The following is a 19,082-nucleotide window of genomic DNA, read 5'->3' on the forward strand; positions in this document are numbered from 1 at the left end:
GGCAAGCTGAGGGTAGGATAGTCCCAATGTCTGATCAAGGAACTGAAGCCACGCCAAACATGCTTCAAATGTTTGGAGGAAGGCCACATAGCGGCCCACTCTAGAAGCACCGTAGACAAAAGCCAGTGCTGCTTCAGATGCGGGTCCGCGGGACACAAGGCCGCTGAGTGCCCTAACGAGGCTAAGTGCTTCATGTGCGCAAGCAGAGGAAGCCAATCGACCAACCATCAAGCAGGCACACGGAAGTGCCCATTGGCGGCTAAAGGAGCACCAAAGGCAGTGCAATGATGCGCTTAATTCAGCTTAACCTGAATCACTGCACGGCAGCCTAAAACCTGCTAGTGCAGACGGTGCGTGAACGCAGAGTGAAGCTTGCGCTAGTTAGCTAGCCCTAACGGACGGCGGCTAGCCCAAAACTGGGCTTTTGACCGCACCAAAAAAGCAGCGATCTGGAGGTGCAGCAGAGAAGCCCAACAATTAACCGATTTTTTTTCGGACTTCGGGTTTGTTAGGGCAAGGGTGGGCAGATGATGGGTGCACAGCGTATACCTAGCTCCCAGCCTGACCTTAATCGCATTCAGTCGGCATTGGATAAACTGGCAGCGGATGTTAGAGGCCGCACCCATGTTCTCATAGCTGGCGACTTCAACGCATGGTCAGAGAGCTGGGGCAGTTGGTGCTGGAGCCATTCGCTCTTCTAAACCAAGAAAACCGGCACACGTGCCGGACTGGGCTCTATGGTGGACCTCAACTTCACTAGCGGCTCGTCGTTCAGGCTAGCAAGGTGGAGACTCAGCGAGGAATACACTGGCAGTGACCACTTGGCCATCATTTACGACCTGGGATGCCCTTCCTCGTCCCACGCCCAGATAGCAGCCCAAGCCAATGATGAAATACAAGACGGTCACCCTGGACACGCAGTTATTCCGAGAGCAGTTCCTACCCCCGGTGAGCAGAGAAGGAGCTGAGCTGACGGCAGTGGCACTAATAAGGCAGCTGAAGGCCTCGTGCGACGCCAGCATGCAAACGAGCAGGACGCATAGTCGACAAAGAGCCCCTGTCCACTGGTGGAACCAGGAGATTTAGACGGCTCGTCGAGATTGCCTCTCCGCCAGACGACGCTATCAACGCGCTAGAGGTGCGCAGTCATTTGCCGAACGCCAATCTGAGTATAGAGTCCACAGGAAAGCACTCAAGATAGCCATACGGGTGAGCAAGCGGAAATGCTTCCTCGACCTATTCGATTCTGCTGACAGCGACTCATGGGGAAGTGCCTACAAGGCGGTGGTCAGAAGGCATATACGAGGATTCCCAAGCTACTGGACCAGCGATGCTACGCAGTGTAGCGGAACATCTGTTTGCTTTGATGGATGAGTTACTCCCCACCGACCCAGCCACTGGGGACCACGTCGAAGACGACGCCACGGTCAGCAGTGAGGAGATCCGGCATTCCGATCAGGGCGATTCGGCTTGCTCTCCACCTACAGCCAAACTTGTTTGCAAAGGTGTTCACCAAGTGCCTGACTGAAGGAGATTTCCCAAGTTGCTGGAAGATACAAAAGCTGTTGCTCCTCCCAAAACCAGGGAAGCCACCAGAGGAGCCTTCATCGTTCCGGCCGATATGCCTCATCGATGGAACTGGCAAGGAGAAACTGGTTGCATTCGGCTAGAGAGGGCTATCGCTGACGCGGATGACCTCTCTTGGTCCCAGTTTGTATTCAGGAAAGCGCGGTCCACCGTCGACGTTGTCAACAGAGTGGTCGAAGTAGCGGCCCAATCAATCGAGGACACCAGATGGAAGGGGGTTAGTAAAGAGTACTGCCTCATGGTCACACTAGGCATCAGGAACGCCTTTAACACAGCGAGGTGGGACCAGATCCTAGAAGCATTAATTGGTTTCGGCGCTCCAGCCTACCTAGTCAGGATCATTCGCAGCTACTTCTCGGAACTGGTCCTACTGTGGGAGTCGTCGGAAGGAGTCTTCAGGCAGCAGGTCACCGGTGGAGTCCCGCAATGCTCGGTTCTTGGCCCGCTTCTGTGGCCCGCTCCATGTATAACAAGATACTTCGCCTACCGCTGGTTGGGAGGAGCGAGATCGTAGGCTTCGCAGATGACGCGGCTTTGCTCGTTGTTGACAAGCATCCCGGCAAGGCTGAGGAAAAGTGTAACAAAAACATCAGGGACATTGAAAAATGGCTCAGCTCAATGGGGCTAGAGCTGGCGCACCAGCCTTTCGTTCCGTGAACACCTTGCCTACGTTAGCTCGAAAGCAGCAGGAGTAAAATAGTAACAGCACTTCGACCATGCTATATGCCGTCCCGGTGTGGGCAAAATCGCTTGAAACAGAAAGCTACGCTCAGTCGGCACTGCAGCGCCTTCAGAACAGTGTCCAACGGAGCGGCATTGGTGATCGCAGGCATACCGCCTCTAGACCTATAAGCGCAGGAAAACAAAGTGGTCTTCAACCAAACCCATGGTAGAAGCCTTTCCCCCTGCGCCAAGAGGTCAATACGAGCAGAAGCAAGGCAGCACACCCTGGAGACATGGCAGTACAGGTGGAACAACGGGCTAAAGGTTCGTTGGACGCAGCAGCTGATTCCTAATCTCAAGCCGTGGATAGAACGGTAGCATGGCGAAATAATGATGATCTGGATTTGCCCTCCTTACTGTTATATCGTTATTCCATTTAATTAATCTTAATCTTAAAAGTCTAATAAATAAATTTAAAAAAAACCATGAGGATAATCTTCATACCGCCCCTAGAGCTTTTTTGGTATAATTCGTTCCAATTATTGGCGGAAAAATATTGGTGGAAAAAACACTGTGGCCAAGGCCACGAATAGATGCGTACGATGTTTTTGGGCAAACCATTACCTCGTCTCGTGGAAAACACTATGAAGGATCTTGCGAAGGAGCGGCTTGACGGATCGCATGACTTTCAGGTCACTGGAGTCGATTTCTGCGGTCCATTCTTTTACAAGCCGAAGGCTCGCAATATGTGCTACGTCTGAGTATTTATTTGCTTCTCCACCAAAGCTGTGCATCTCAAGCTAATCAAGGATTTCTCCACAGTAGTATTTCTCCACGGTATCAAGCGCTTTATATGTACCAGGCGGAAGCCTTAAAAAATTTGGTCAGTCAACGCTAACGCTACTATCGGCGCCAAAAACGAGCTATTGGAACTAAAGCGGCTGCTGCTTAGCTTAGCAGGGATCACCAGAAGTCGGTGCATGATTTTTGTCTATCTGATACTATCGATTGGCATTTAATTTCTCTACGTTCTCCCCACTTTGGTATTTTGACATTTCTTAAACGGCGCTCCTCCAGGTTCCTTTGATGAGCCTGACATGACAAGTCTAAACTACAACCGCTTGGATACATGGCAGCGCGTATCCGGTTTGCCGAAAATCTGGTCTAAGTGAAAGGAAGAGCATCTAACGTTACTTTAGCAGTCTGTCGGTGAACAATTATGTTTTTGTTAAGGACGAAAATCTACCCTCAATGGGTTGGCCCCTAACTAGAGTGCTGTACTGAAAACATCATCAGAAGAGACAAGACAAGACAAGAGTAAACAAGTTGTGTCTCCTGGCCCTAAAGGACTCTGTTGAAAGTGTGACTTCCAACGAGGTGGGCATGTCGGGCCACGCAGCCGGCAGCATTAAACAAGACCAATTGTAATAGTTAAGATTAACGTAAATCAATCATTGTTGTCCTTTATCTCATTTATATGCTTATTTATCTAAGCAAACGTTTGCAGACATTCTTATCTTTACGCCCATCTTTGTACACAGCGTTCTTATTTTTTAACTCTGTCGTCTACCTACTCAGTTAAACATTCGCACTGGTTTGACCCTTTCGCTGACAAATAAACCAAATATATTATTTGAACAATAATATTACAACAATTATTTAAATAATGAAAAAGCCCATTGGATAAACACGTATATTAATAAATTTCAAATTCAAGCCGTCCAAACTTTTAACGCCGACACTTTAAAAAATGTGCTGATTTTGTTTCATAATTTTATTTTTCTTATTGTCTTATTAGATTAATTACATTTTAACCTCGCCCACAACCGCACAAAACGTCAAAACCTTTGATAGATTAGATTAGATTTTTGCATCATCGGTTTTAAATTTCAGCAGGCATTTTGGTGGCAAAATTGAGGGTCGATGCTATAACGTGGGTAATTTATTTTAATTTTGGGAGCGTATTGTGTCATAAGTGATCTAATTCTGTTTGGGTAATAACTGCTGGTTTTTGGGTTTTGCATTAAGTCTATTGCTAATATTAATTTTTAATCCGTCAGTGAATATGATGTGGCTGTGGTATGTATGTATGTGGCTTGAGACTATTTTTTTGAGTTCGTACAGTTTTGGGTATGATTCTGGAAATTTTTCTTGTTTTTATGGGCTTGGAGTTATGATCCATTAGATTGGGAAGAGCCCAGGATGGTTTGTTTACTGGTTTGGAGGCTGGTTTCATTGAATTGTTTTCTTTTTCTCATTTTTATACTTGACAAACCCGTAAATTGGTGTGTTTTGGGGAAAAAATGTTTTGAGACAGCTTGGCTGTTTGAAGGTCTCTCTTCATTTATAAGGAGCAATATTTGCTTTATAGAGTAAGTTACTAATTGAAGTGGAGCGATAGGCACCGAGGACTAGACAGAGTTGAACGGTGTTCCTAACATGTTTAGAATGCCGTATAGAAACAGACCGTATTCTATTTTGGTTTGGACCGTTGCCTTGGCGACATTAAGGAGTGAATACGTGTTGCAATTAAATTAAAGACAAGGATTAAGGATAAGCATTTTATTATATTTATTTTATCGTGGAGCTTAGGTAGAAGTGAGTTTATGTGTGTGTTGCATTTATATTTATTTTACTCACACAAGCTAACACCTCTTGATGTTTTCTATATCGACCAGTATGTTTATACTTGCTAACATTAAGACCTGATTTTCCCTAATTTATTATCTTCTTCTTACAATTATTTTTTATGTGGGACGGATGCATTTGAAGCATTTGCGAACAAGCTCTGGTTTGGAAGCGAACCTTTGTGAACCATCCATATCAACTGTGCGCTGTTCGTTCTTGTAAGATACCTTGTATGTGACTTCGATCTGCACCTTTAGTTTAGTTCTGGTACAACATAATTTTGCTTGCCTTTGCGCCTGGAACTCTCTTTTTAAAGTTCTCTACTAAGCTTTCCTCGTCGATGTACAAATATTCATGTAAGGTGTTTCTATTCCTGTGCACACCTAACTTGTAATGAACCTCAGCAGACGATATTTTTTAATGTTAACCTGACTACGGGCAAACGACTTGGCATCTCCACTATGCAATTGCTTGGAGAAAATGAATGGTTGGAGCTGACTCCACTCTACAGTCCAAGCGCATTCCGCTAACTCCTGTATTGAATGAGGTACATCTGGTTTAGCTGTTCCTGCAAATGTTGATACTCTACCTTCTAGATCTATCAGTGTAAATAAAGAGCGACTAGTGGGCTATAGATTGAACATCATCTGAGTAGCTGTTATCAACTGCATCCTGAATATCAAAGTGGGCAATGAGTTTATCCTTTTCTACCTGTATTGGCTAAATTTAGCGCAAATCGTCGTATTTCATTAACATTATTTCTTCGCGATTTTGAAAACGTTTTACAATGGTTGGTTAATGGTTTTAGATTAAAAATAACTATATTTAAATGTTTCGAATAAATAATTTGCTTACACAAAGTTTTTAGGAATATCTTACGATTTAATAAATTAAAGATTTTAATTTCTTATATACAACGTATTTTATTGCTTGCCAGCCGGTTTCAAAAAGATTATCTTAATTTTTGGGTTGCACCCCATTAGATGCACTGCTTCTTAAGAATACTCGTCAACTCTTCCGATTATATTTTTCTTCAGACTCTTCAAGCTTAACAACTTTTAGCCACTGCTTGTCTTCAAATAAGGTTTGCTTTTTCAGACTCCACGCTGAGTAAGACTCCGGGATGCTTAAGACTCCGCGTCCTCCAGATTTCGTCACCTCGCCTCTGCTCCTGCAGTACCCGCCTCACGCTCGCCTCTGCCCGCCGCTGCGCACAACGCTTTCTGCAGATCTGCTTTTCCAAGTTTACAGTTTACCATGACTAGGCCGATTTCAGACTAATGCTCTGACGATCTACGATGCACTGCCTCTTAAACTACAGCCGATACTTTCACAAACGATTCCCTGTCGCCTTTTCCAGATAGTCTCCAGTACTCGCAAACATCGATTACTGCTTTATCATTTCATCATAAGGGTTATCAAATTCCTTTGACCACCTTTTTTTAAAACCAAGCACACAACTGGCTTTATTGACAACAGACGAAATATGTTCTCAAAATTTTTGTTTAGGGTCCAGAAGAACACTAAGATCATCAACTCTTGTTATTCTATCCAAAGCCCACCCACTTAGAGTGTATTTATATATTAGTATGCATTGGGGTGACACTACAAAACGTCATATCCTTACGCTTGGAGCCATTAAGTTTATAACATTATAACGACACCATATTTGAAGGATATCTAGATCGGGTTATAAGTCCAAATGGCAGAAAATTTCATTATTTAACATAGTCTGACTACATAAGTAACGCGAATGTTTAATTACTAAGGAACGGTCGTTAATAAATAGGTAAAAATAAGCGGACCAAGGTAGCTCCCTTGTGGGACACCGGATAAATACAAGAAAGAGAATTTGAAAGAGGACCCGTTGCGTCTTGCCATCTGGTAGAATTCGTATTTTTTAAACGATCTTGGCAAATAGATCGGATATTGACTGATCCGATGTTACCGTAGTAATTTCAAACATGGCGAGAAACGGTAAAAAATTGTTTTGCGCTTAGTGTGTAATTATAAATATGTTTCGGATCGATACAAATTTCGATAGATTTTAACAGAGAACTTAAATATTTAAAACGGACAGACTTGAAACCAGTATTTTTAAAAATTGTATTCTTAAACCCGTTACTCGTAGAGTAAAAGGATATACTAGATTTGTTGAAAAGTATGTAACAGGGAAAAGGTAGCGTTTCCGACAAAGTATATATGTTCTTGATCAGGTTCAGTAGCCGAGACGGCCTCATTTCCCCTGTCCTGCCGCTCTCCTCGTGTTAGATGGTGTGGACTACGCTGCTGCGTAAACGGAGTCAATGTAGCTAACGGCTGTCTTCAAGCAACCGCAGGACGAAAAGGCAACACGTTCAACCCCGTGTAATCTAAACGGACGCGCCTGTAGACCTAATGCATGGTTTTTACGAACGCGTTACGCAAGCTCCGAAGCAGTCTACCGGGTCTTTACAAGACTCGCAAGACCCGCCGCTACGCAGGCGGGTCCTTCCTATGATTAGGCCGCCTGTGAAAACACAATAGGGTTTGTAGTGTAGAAAGGCGTCTTTATTGTTTCTATGTTTGTTTTGTTTCGATGTATCAATCGTGCTCCTTGCAAACTTTCACGTCTGTAGCTCCCTTTCTGCTAACGTTGCTTGGCGTTGCTAAGTCGTCGTCTCGTTCTCTTATTCCTTGGAGTGATTCTTCAATTAATCTTCAGGCTTTGTTTCTTAAAACTCTTTCTACAGATTCCGTTTCTTCAAACTCACTTCCTAGGAACTCTGTCTCTCCAAACTCACTTTCTCCAAGCTTTGCGTTTCGCACTGCCGTTACTAAGCTCCGATTTGTTGCATAACTGGCAACAGGCAGGCCTTCCTTCCGCAGTTGACAAATGCACTTGGGCAGAGTTTTAACTCATCGCAATGTTTATTCTAGCGGGAAAGAACACTCCGATAGTTGACTACGGGGGTTTTTAATTCTTGAATAAGAATCTTGTGCAGTTATGTTTTTGGATTTGTTGCTTTAAATCGGTACGAAATCGGACTTTAGTAATTTTCATAGTTGAAAAGGTGTTTTTGTTTGAATTAATACAATGTAAAATTTCTAAGTTCTACTGACAGTTTTTGGTAAATTTCAGATAAGTCAAAAATAAATCCAACCAACGTTTAAAGAAGAAAAGAACTCAAACAATTTTAAAGTTCGTACAAAATGGGGGAACGTTTCTATAGGTAAGAAATTATATTTATAACTTTATGTAATTGTATGCGTATGCGGTCTTTCATTAAAGTTACAGGCACATAAATTATATTCTTTATAAGTCGATAAAAACAAATTCGTCCTGCTTGAACATGGTTTGCTCTTTATACCCGTTATTCGTAGAGTAAAAGGATATACTTATTCGTTGAAAAGGATGTAATAGAAGGAAGCGTTTCCGACCATATAAAGTATATATTCTTGATCAGGATCAATAGCCGAGTCGTTCTGGCCATGTCCGTCTGTCCGTCTGCCCGTCTGCCCGTCCGTATGAACATGGAGATCTCAAGAGAAAAGAATAGAAACCATTGATATCACAGCTTTTCTTACCGCGCTCAGTCGTATTTTTGTTTGATATCAGAAGTTTATCTCAATAAGATAATCTATATTTAGCCGAGATATGAGTTAATAAATATAGCTTTTTATTGCTGCCTATCCGATATACCACCGTACTCCGCAAAAAGCGGTAAAGCTAACCTAGCTTTTGTAACATTACTCAGGCGGAACTGGAATTATTCCGTAACACGTTTGTTCATAACTCGTTGATTGTTAGATATCTAATTTATTTCATGTATATTAAATAAAATGTTGCCAATTCCTGTTTAATTCTGTTAAAGTAACAAAAAGTTAGAAATGATTGCTTTAAGAGCGGCAGAGTGTCAAGATTACAGATTATTATCTGTATTGTATAAAGTCTATTATAGTCGAAACATAATGAAATGAAATGAAACATAGATGACCGTAGGGGTTAAATCTACAAAGATTTAAGATTAGGGATATATATTTTCTAGTGAATCTGCTTGAAACAGAGAAGCTTAGCCGACTTACCAAGTCAGGACTATCAACATCACCACGAATAAGATTACAAATAAAGACTGTTCAAAGCAGTTTAGCCATTAGCTAGGGTAAATAGTGACAATCTGGCAAAGATGTGATGTTAAGAGCTTTAACTCATCAATTAATTCGCTATTGTTGCTGACTGCTTTGTTGAACCACTGTTTCTGTCTGCAATATTCAGACAAATTAAGGGTTAATAAAAAGTTCTGTTGCAATACTTATGTGCGCGTACATAGCCAAGAAACGGAAGCTGCCTCTAATTCTTCTTTGAGCTCATCTTCCCGCTTAAACTGAATTTCGAGTCGCTGTTTCCGCCGTTTCGTTGTTGTTGCTGTTGCCATGGCTGCTAAAAATTCTGGAAACGTTAGCGCTGATGCAAAGAGGGTGACATTTTCTAAAAAGAAGACTTAGAAGACGGGACCAACCAGTAAACATCGAGGGCAACTACATGAACGAACTGGACAGAATTTCCGATGTAGTAATGTGCCTTAGGAAATTTTCAGGACAAGCAGGAGAATTCAGTTCTTAGAATAAAAGGTGTAGAAAGAATCTTGCAAATTTATTCAACAACAGCTGGCTCACCTAGGTACTATGGGATTCTTAACGTCATCAGGAACAAGATCGTGGGAAATGCTGATTCGGTTTTAGAATCATATCAAACCCTCTTACACTGGACGGCTATCTCGAAATGGTTGACGGGTCATTACGCTAACAAACGAGATGTCACTACACTCGAGTACCAAATGACGTCTCTAAAACAGGGCAATACGACGGTAACAGAAATTTATCAACGCGTCTATACTTATTTGTCGCTAATTTTGAAAATCAACCACTTTGCGGCACCTTCACACACGCCCATCGGCTGAAGCCCCAAAAGCGGCCGGAACCAATGGATATAGATCAAAGCATGCAGACGAGACGCATAAACTACATGAACAGACCTATTAATGACACGATAAATAAAATACCATTGGAACAGCAGACATTTGGACAGTCTGACAAAAGACAAAGAAACTTCCATGTGACAAGTGAGGACGAACCATTCGAATCCGACTTCGTTGATCTTAATTTTTTAGAGTAATATCCTCCTCCTTACCGTACATAAACTGTAGAATCGATGAGCGAGGAATGATCAAAATGCTGATAGACACAGGCTCTAATAAAAATTACATACAATAATTAAAAAAAAAAAAAAAAGAAAAACCTTTCCATGTAAGATCTGTTGGTGGCTCTGTTTTAGTTACTCATCATGAAATAGCCAACCCGTTCGGATTGAAAAACAGTAACCTCAAATTTTTTCTCTTGCCAGCACTCGAGTCCTTTGAGGCGCTTTTAGGAAATGGCACATTAAGAGAAATAGGAACACACACATTTTCAAGACAAAGATTCATAATGAAGGAAGACAAACTAAAATTTAAATTAAATCAACAACCATAACGAGAAGTAAAAAATCTCCGACTAGAAAACTCCAATAACACTCAAAAACAAATTATGAAAAAAATCTGCTCAGAATTCCCAAAAGTGTTCAGTGACCCAAACGAAACAAAAACGTTTACAACAAAAGTGATAGTAACGAGTAGAAGTACTAACACCGACATATCTATTCAAGACACTATCCTTACTCAGAAGCACCCAGGAAAAAAGTAGGGAAACAAATACAGGAGCTACTCGAAAACGAAGTCATAAGACCATCAAGATCACCCTACAACTCTCCGATATGTATCGTACATATAGGAAGTTGAATATGGCCACCATTCCCGATAGGTACCCGATCCCAGACATTTTGTCCTTGCATAGTTAGGAAAAAACAGGTTCTTTTCCGTTATATATTTAAAAATCGGTTTCCATCAGATTCCCTTAAGAAAATCCGACATAGAGAAAACTGCTTTTTCAGTGAATCAGGGTAAATATGAGTTTACGAGATTACCATTTGGGCTCAGAAACGCCCCCTCTATATTTCAAAAGGCACTATACGATATACCTGGAGACCACGTCGGTGTGAGATGCTTCGTCTATATAGACGACATCATCATATTTAGCAAAACAGAAGAACAGCATGCAAGCGACATTAGTAAAATTTTCCGAACTTTAGAAGAGGCAAATATGAAGGTTCAGTTGGACAAGGAGGTAGAATTCCTGGGATTTTTTATAGCAGACGGTGGAATTAAAACAAATCCAGAAAAAGTAAGAGCTATCGCAGAATTCTCTAAACGTCTTTAAGAATCAAATAATACTGAAAATAGAAATCCAGGCTTATTATAAATTTGAAATAATTTTTCATGTCTATCATAGACATAATGTATTTATTCGATTTGGAAAAACTTGTTGAAATCTTAAAATAACGATTATGTTATAAAAGGAAATCTTAGGGGAGAAATATGCATGAGAAATATAATATAGAAGTGTTTAAAACTCCACAGCGTGGCAAATGGACAAATCGAAAGTTTCCATTCAACCCTAACTGAAATCATCAGATGTCAAAAAGCAAAAAACTCCATAACTCCATAAGAGGTCTTATAGGCAGATATATAGTTAAATACAATTACTCTATTCACTCTACTACTAACAGTTAACCAGTCTATCTATTTTTTGGTTCGAAGGTAGCAAATGATCCTAACCTACAACAAGTAGAATGACAAGAAACCTTTGAAAAAATAAAAAATTAACAGGAGAAAGATTTAGAATTCCACAGCAAAAAAAAAAAAAGTAGTCTACTGGAATAAGGAGGTAATATACATCCCAATTTAGGCGCTGCAAGGCAAAAAGTAAAAAGTTTTTTGGACCGATTCCATACGGTCCGAGTGGACTACGTATTGTGGACTCCAAACAAGTGATCTACACTCAAGAATCGGACGGACTAACGAAGTAAACAAGGTTTTAGTCATGTAAAAATCATCAATACCTTAGACTACCTTTTTATAAAACCAAACACACCCCTGGCCTTATTGACAATAGTCGAAATATGGTCCAGAAGAACACCAAGATCATCAACCCGTGTTATTCTGTCCAAAGAGCACCCACTTAGAGTTTAAATCGTGCGTAATGGGTTGACACGACAAAGGGCCATATCTTTACGCTTTGAGCTATTTAAGTTTAATACGATATCAAGTTGCCATATTTGAAAGCTGTCTAGATCGGATTGTAAGTCCAAATGGCGCGAAATGTACTTGTGCTGGAGGCATCATTTTACATCGTCTGCGTACACGCGAATATTTTATTACCAAGGGGAGGTCGTTAATAAATAAGGTAAAAAGAAGCGGACCAAGGTGGCTCCCTTGTGGAACACCTGATGTGACTCGGAGAATACAAGATAGAGAATTTTTAAAGAGGACTTTTTGCGTCCTGCCATTCAGATAACTTGAAATCCAATTTAGAAGATCAACAGGGAAACCTAATAGATCAAGTTTCCGTACTAGAAGGTAATGATTAACAGAGTCAAATGCTTTACAAAAGTAAGTGTAGATGACATCTGTTTGAAGATTATTTTTGAAACCCTGTATTACGAAAGAAGTTAGCTACAAGAGGTTAGTGGTTGTTGATCTGCGTTTCATAAAACTATGCCGACACGGTGATATGATTGATCTACAAAGGTGCTGTAAATGAGGAGCAATAACATTTTCAAAAAGTTTTGTGATAGCCGACAATTTAGAGATTCCTCTGTAATTGCTTGCACCCAGTTTGCTACCTTTTTTATGAAGAGGAATCACAAAGGACTCCTTCCATATATGAGGGAACTGTGAAGATTCCAGAGATAGGGTAAACAGTTTCAGTAGAGGCTTGCACAAGGCTTCCGCACAGAATCTGAGCACACAGCCAGGGATTCCATCGGGACCTGGCGAATAGACCAGGTTAACACGCTGAAGATCGTTAAGCAGTGAGCTTTCGTTTATAGTGGGGCAGAATATTAGATTCGACTTAGATACGGCATAAGTGTATGGCTGTTGGGAATAAGGTACAGTAGAAAATGTTGTTTGAAAAAACTTGGTAGTGTTTTCAAAATAGCGAGGAAGGGTAAGAACTTGTTTTTGCTTAGTGTTAAGGAAATTATAAAACTGTTTCGGATCCTGTGCGAACTGGAACTTACAACGGTTTAAATAATTCCTGTAACACTGAGCATTAAGCACGGTAAAGTTTAGCCGAGCGCTTACATATTTAGAAAGGATAGACTGAGAACCGGTATTTTTAAATTTTGTATAAAGTCTGGACTTGACATTTCTTAGGTGTGTCAACTCTTTATTAAACCAAGAATGTTTAAAGATTGACGGATAGTACATCGGAACACAAGAGTCAAAAAATGATTTAATTGCGTATTAAACATATTAGTGGCATCCGTTATTTTGTTGCAGGAGTAAATATCGGACCAATTAAGGCCAGCAATAAAATTGTTTAGCCTCCGAAAATTTGCCTCGCGAAAACAGTGAATTCGCTTGGTTGACTTCTGTGATTTTACTTTTAATACGGTTCCTATTTCGATTGTCGTCACCTTGAAAGTAAGATGATATGGATCTTCAGGTTGAGTAAGAGGTGCTAACCTGGACAGAAACACACTTTCAGGACTTGTTACAAGACATAGATCCAACTGTCGACAGTTAAGATAAGTCCAGCAAGCTATCTATAAAGTCATGTTATGCTATAGGGAGAAGGATATTCGACTTTTCTTCTGGGGACCATATTGTGCCGCAGACGCAAGTCTGTAGCATTTGAACATTAAATAGTAAGAATAAATGCTAGTTTTTGAAGAAGAGGAAGATGAAGAGGCGGATGGTGTAGTGGCCTTCACGACGATATTCTTTCGCGTACGAGCTAAACACGGTAACGGTGAGTTTTATTGATTGATAATAATAATTGATAGATCAACTGTAAGCTTTACAAGACTAATATAATTATGAAAAAATATCGAAAAATGGTTAAAAAATGTGGGCGTGGCAGTTTTGGTTATGGGGCTTGGAAAATATTTTTTTTGCGATTGGCGATTGGCCTGGGCATATGTCCTCGTCGCCGGACAACTCGAGTCATCCCGACGCACGCGGGTCGGGACGGCATGGTCAGAGCCGTCGACCCTAAAAGAAGCGACTGTGCAGTGTTCCGTAGGGCGATTCACAAGCTGGCGCCGCTGTCAGCTGAAGTTATAAGTTTTCGAAAATTGAAACCACCAAGAGCACACGTACTCTCTTTGTCGCCGCCGAAAAAATTATTTATTCTTGCCACCAAGTTTATCGGTGTCGGTGTCCCGGTCGTCTGCTCGTCAAACAACGCTTTCGGTAGCCTTGGCTTCCTTCCCTGCGTGATGAATGCCGGCGAGTGTCCAATAGTCCCCGCCACATTCGTATTCCCTGTCAATTGCGCGATCATTGTTTTTGACGGTCCTGTTGGACCTTTCTCTTGGATTCTTGTGGGTTATATGGAACCCTGAGCCTTGAGCCTGACCCCCACTTTCGTTATGCGTTATCATGACCTTGGGCACAACGTATCTGGTCGTAAATCTTCACACACGGTTCCCTATGGTTCCTCTGTAGCCTGGGTAGCATTTTCCCGGCCGCATGCAGAAAACAATGTGCTGGTTCGATTAGTTCGATTATGAGCATGTTAACAGAAGTTCATAACAATTTAACTTAACATTTTAATAAAAAAGAAGACAATATCATGGTGATGAGTTTGACTGAAAAGTCATGTTTTCATTAAGCTGAGGCTCTAATAAGCATAAGACTCCAGATGGTTCAGAATTATATTTAGATTGGTGAGGTAAGTAGCTAGAGTTCAGATTAACAGACATAGAGACAGAGGCAGACAATGAGACAATAACAAATTCTAGAGACATAGACACAACGCAATTTTATTGACCAATATTGAAAAACACTTTTGAAAAATGTTTTGATATTTTTACATGATTACATTAGTCTCGTAAATTTCTATCGATTTGCCAAAAAAAAAAATTATCTTTTTTCATATTTTTATTACTCTTGTAAATTTCTATTAATTTGATGAAAACTTTTTCCCAAAGTCTGATGTGTTCAATGTCTTCGTAGCGGCGTGCCACTTGAAGGCCACTCCGCCCTTTTTAGGAACCTGCACCTGTTGTTGATTCAAAATGTTTTGCCTTCACTTCACTAAAATTGACTAGAGGGTCTATTGTGAGCTGGTTAATGCGCGGCCAAAAGCCTGAAAACTGGGTTAGGAAATCTGTGAGTTTGGGGCACGTACAATTGTCCCGCGTTAGATTAGACATTGCTGGTTCTTATGGAATGGAGAGCATTTGTATTTGATCGGGTGAACTTCTCTTGTGAGGCTTCTAAGATTCAAGTTTCTGGTTCTAGGTCGACATAGATGAGTGTTCTATAGGTTCTATACCTTTCAGGAAAACTTGAAAGCCATTGCCGCTTTTAAGTAGGTTAACGTAATTTTGTTCACCAATGCCTTTAATCTTTTTTCCATACTGGTGGTGAATTTCGTTTTCGTTGAGCTTCCATTTGATTTTTCGATTATATATTCTCTTCTTTCGCTTTCGTTTGGTGCGGGGTGCATTGTCGTCTTCAGTTCGGTGGTTAGTTGTGTTCATATGGCCATCCTTTACATATGCGAATGAATCTCTCTTGATTAAATTTCTTTTCTGTCTGTGTGCTTTGTGTACTCTCTCGTCTCGTTGCCTGTTTAAAGTTGGTTTTGTATGCTCTCTCGCTCTCCCACGCAAAATTCAACGTTCTAAGCGTGCGACAGCTATAATAGCTCGCTTATAAGATATATTTTGCGTTTTTACACAGTGCACAGTGGTTCCCCCATAGGCCAAAAATAAAAAATCAAAGTCCAAATTTTGACTTTAAATGTATCATTGCTTTCTCATAATTGGTATAGCTATTCAAATTTATTCATTTTTTTGTTTTGCTCTAACTGTCCGCATCAAGAATAGCATCGAAAAATGATACTCGACATTACTCGGCAATGGAAGGCATTCGTATAATAAATAATGGTATTTAGTATATTTTTAAAACAAAAATTATATGTACGACGTTCTGTGTTTTGCGTAAATTAGTGTTGTGTTTAGTATATAGTTGCAGATGTTCTTTGTTTATGTTTGCTATCTTTCGTTGGAGTTTTCGTTATGTCCATTTCCACTTAACTTAATAATTTTTTTTGTGCATTGTTTATTAACATTTTAAAATTAAGAAAAAGTTTAATTCAAGTGCCGACAGGGGCCCAGGAGCAGCCATGTCATCGGGCTACAACATAAGTCCGTCAAAATTCAGAGACTATGCTCTAGACACTGCACAATTTCTGATTGAGAAATATCCTTGGTACCACCTCCCCCTTTAGTGCACAAAGATTTATTACATGTACATGCACATTGGATAACTTTCCGAAGAAGCTGCTGAGGCAAAATATAAGGACATAAAATTGTTTAGAATAAGACATATGCGAAAAATATCAAGAGTACTGACAAATACGGACCTTTTGAACAGACTTCTATTGAGCAAACCCAAGTTAGAGCTTTTAAAATCAGATTTACTTGAGCAGTCTTTTTTTCACCGTGTACATATGAACATATAAATGTATTATATATTTTTTTGAAATTTGAATAATTAAAATGTAAGTATATCAATGTATATAGCCTACAAAGTTATTTTGTGGTTGTTATTATTAAATGATTGAAAATTTTTCATACTATATTGTTTGCAACAAAATAATTTTTCAAACAAAATCACGATTTTCGACTGATTGTTCCTATAGCACCTATATGATATAGCATACCATTTTCGCTAAGCTCACCCTGGATATATATATACCAATTTCTTATGTAGAATTCCAAGTTTTCGTTGCAAAATAATTGAAAAAAAAAAGTTTTCCATACTAACACTTAATTTTAATCGTTCGTATGACAGCTATATGATATAGTGGTCCGATCAAGCTGATTTTTTCATAAAATTTGCTACAAAAATAAGAAAATTTTGTGCTAAGTTTCAAGTGTCTACCTCAACTAAAAGTATTTTTGGCCGCTTTCCCCATACAATGGGAACCACTGTGCAGTGGTCCAAATAGAAAAAATATGGAAACTAATGTTGTCTGCGTGTCTAGAGATAGTTTTTGTCGAGCTCACGATTTCCTCTTCGCGTTCCAGAGCGCAAGAAAGCAGCTTGTGGTGGGCTGTCTAAGGGGAACGCTCCGCAGCTTCTGACAAATGATCAATATGACTCCACAGCTGATCAGCTGTACATCGTAGCAATTCCTCAAATGTTTCTAATATCGGCAGCTAAAAAGATTCGGAGCAATCCGATCAATCTGTTGTGGAGGGAGTCCAGCTTGGGATCGCTAGAGATTCCGATTTGTCTGCACTGGTTTCTCAACCGATTAGTTTACCACCACAAATGAATATTGAGTCCGCAATACCGGCCCAAGCTGGCAATTACCTCATTCCGAACAGCCATACTCTTACGCGGTATCAAAGTCGAATCTAATATTTTGTCGCACTCTAAACGAAAGCTCATTGCTAATTTTTTGTGCGTAAGCCTCTACCAAAACTGTTTACCTTAGCTCTGGAATCTTCACAGTTACTCGATATATGGAAGGAGTCCTTTGTGTTCCCTATCCATTAAAAAGGTAACAAATTGCATGCAAGCAATTACAAAGGAATCTCTAAATTGTCGGCGATCCTTACGCTTTTTGAAAATGTTATCACTTCTCATTTGGAGCACCTTTGTAGATAAATTATTTCACCATGTTAGCATGGTTTTATGAAACGCAGATCAACAGCCACTAACATTTTGTAGCTATTAATATTAAGTATAAAGTTATGACCCTTTGTCTTGTCAATCCAATTCTTGCGAATTACACTCTAAGTAGGTGCTATTTTGACAGAATAACATTGGTTGGAGCCTTTGTCTTCTTCTGGATCTTAAACTTGTCAATAAGGCCAGGAGTGTTCGTGGTCTAGATCTTACTAATAATTACAAATATTTGCTCGTTTATGTACTCTATTCTCTATCGCGTGTATTTCTCGCGAATCGAGCGTTACGATAGACTGCAGCGCTCCTTAGTCGGTTGGGCGGGAGGTGTGAACGTGGGTCTCGCTCGTGTAAAAAAAAACCTTCCCTTCACATTAGATCGGATCAAACCCCTAACAAAATTAATTTGGTGGCCAGGAAAAAAAAAACAATTATATAACTATACTATACTATATAAGAACAACTGTCACATAATGGAATAAACACAACGTAAGGCTAAATGGAAGAAACCCAAAATTGTGTAGAGAGAGTAAACCTTACTAAACTTATACATTTTTTCAATGAAATGATTATTCGGGTTAACCTTCTGGTCTTAGGTTAGACGCACGCTTAGTTGCATACAACTTTGCTATTCATGTATTTAATAAATGACGACAGAAAATAAGTTAACATGCAAAATAATATCTTATTTAATAATACTTTAAATATATTATACAATTGATTATAAAAATTTAACAAAATTGTGTTTTTCAAACATTTTCTTAAAACTACTACTTTGATTTTTTAATTTTTTTATAAGTATTTGGATTTTAAGTTAAATTATGAGTTAGCAATGAGTACTGCCTCCCTTGTTAGTAATAACTTCGTAAATCCCGTCCTGCATAGACTGGTACAAGGAATCTACATAGCTCAGGGAAATCTCGCTCCAAGCACGCTTAATAGCTCTGCTAATGTTTCCTTATATTCGTATTGCTTTCTTCCGTTGATACCTTCCGTGATAGCACGCCCCAAACATGTTCAATAACGTTAAGATCTGGAGCATATGGTGGCGAGGTCATGATATTAACGTTTTGACTTGAAATAAAAGACTTTACTACTTGAGAATTATGAATAGGAGTATTGTCTTGATGAAAAATCCAAGGAATTGGTCCAAAGAGATCTTTTAATTTCGGAACAATTTCCCAACAATGTTTTCAAGCGATCGCCATTCATCTTTTGATCGATAAAAATTAAGTCAATTGTATCATAAAGCACCCCACATCATTATTCCTCTTCTCCGCTTACGTGGCGACTTAAATATAGATATTATACTATATAATATAATAATATATATGTCGCATCATTATTAGTCTTATTTTTATTTTCTATGTTCCATCTCTAATAAATAAAATTCGTATCGAGCTGTTCTTGTCTTCG

The 19,082-nt window shown here is 39.8% G+C and overlaps 1 protein-coding gene across 2 annotated transcripts in view; it reads left to right on the forward strand.

The window, feature by feature from the left end:
- LOC6733134 (meiosis regulator and mRNA stability factor 1) overlaps positions 1 to 19,082 on the forward strand; it is an 88,157-nt gene that overhangs the window by 50,837 nt on the left and 18,238 nt on the right. Inside the window, exon 2 of one of the 2 annotated variants that reach the window (XM_044922358.1) lies at positions 8,000 to 8,090. The exons of the other annotated variant lie outside the window; for it this stretch is intronic. Within the exon in view, the coding sequence (XP_044778293.1) occupies positions 8,071 to 8,090 (20 nt within the window). The 5' untranslated portion in view covers positions 8,000 to 8,070. The remainder of the gene's footprint in view (positions 1 to 7,999; positions 8,091 to 19,082) is intronic. 2 annotated transcript variants of the gene reach the window in all.

Source organism: Drosophila simulans, chromosome 2L (genome assembly GCF_016746395.2).
Source record: "Drosophila simulans strain w501 chromosome 2L, Prin_Dsim_3.1, whole genome shotgun sequence".
Classification (NCBI taxonomy): domain Eukaryota; kingdom Metazoa; phylum Arthropoda; class Insecta; order Diptera; family Drosophilidae; genus Drosophila; species Drosophila simulans.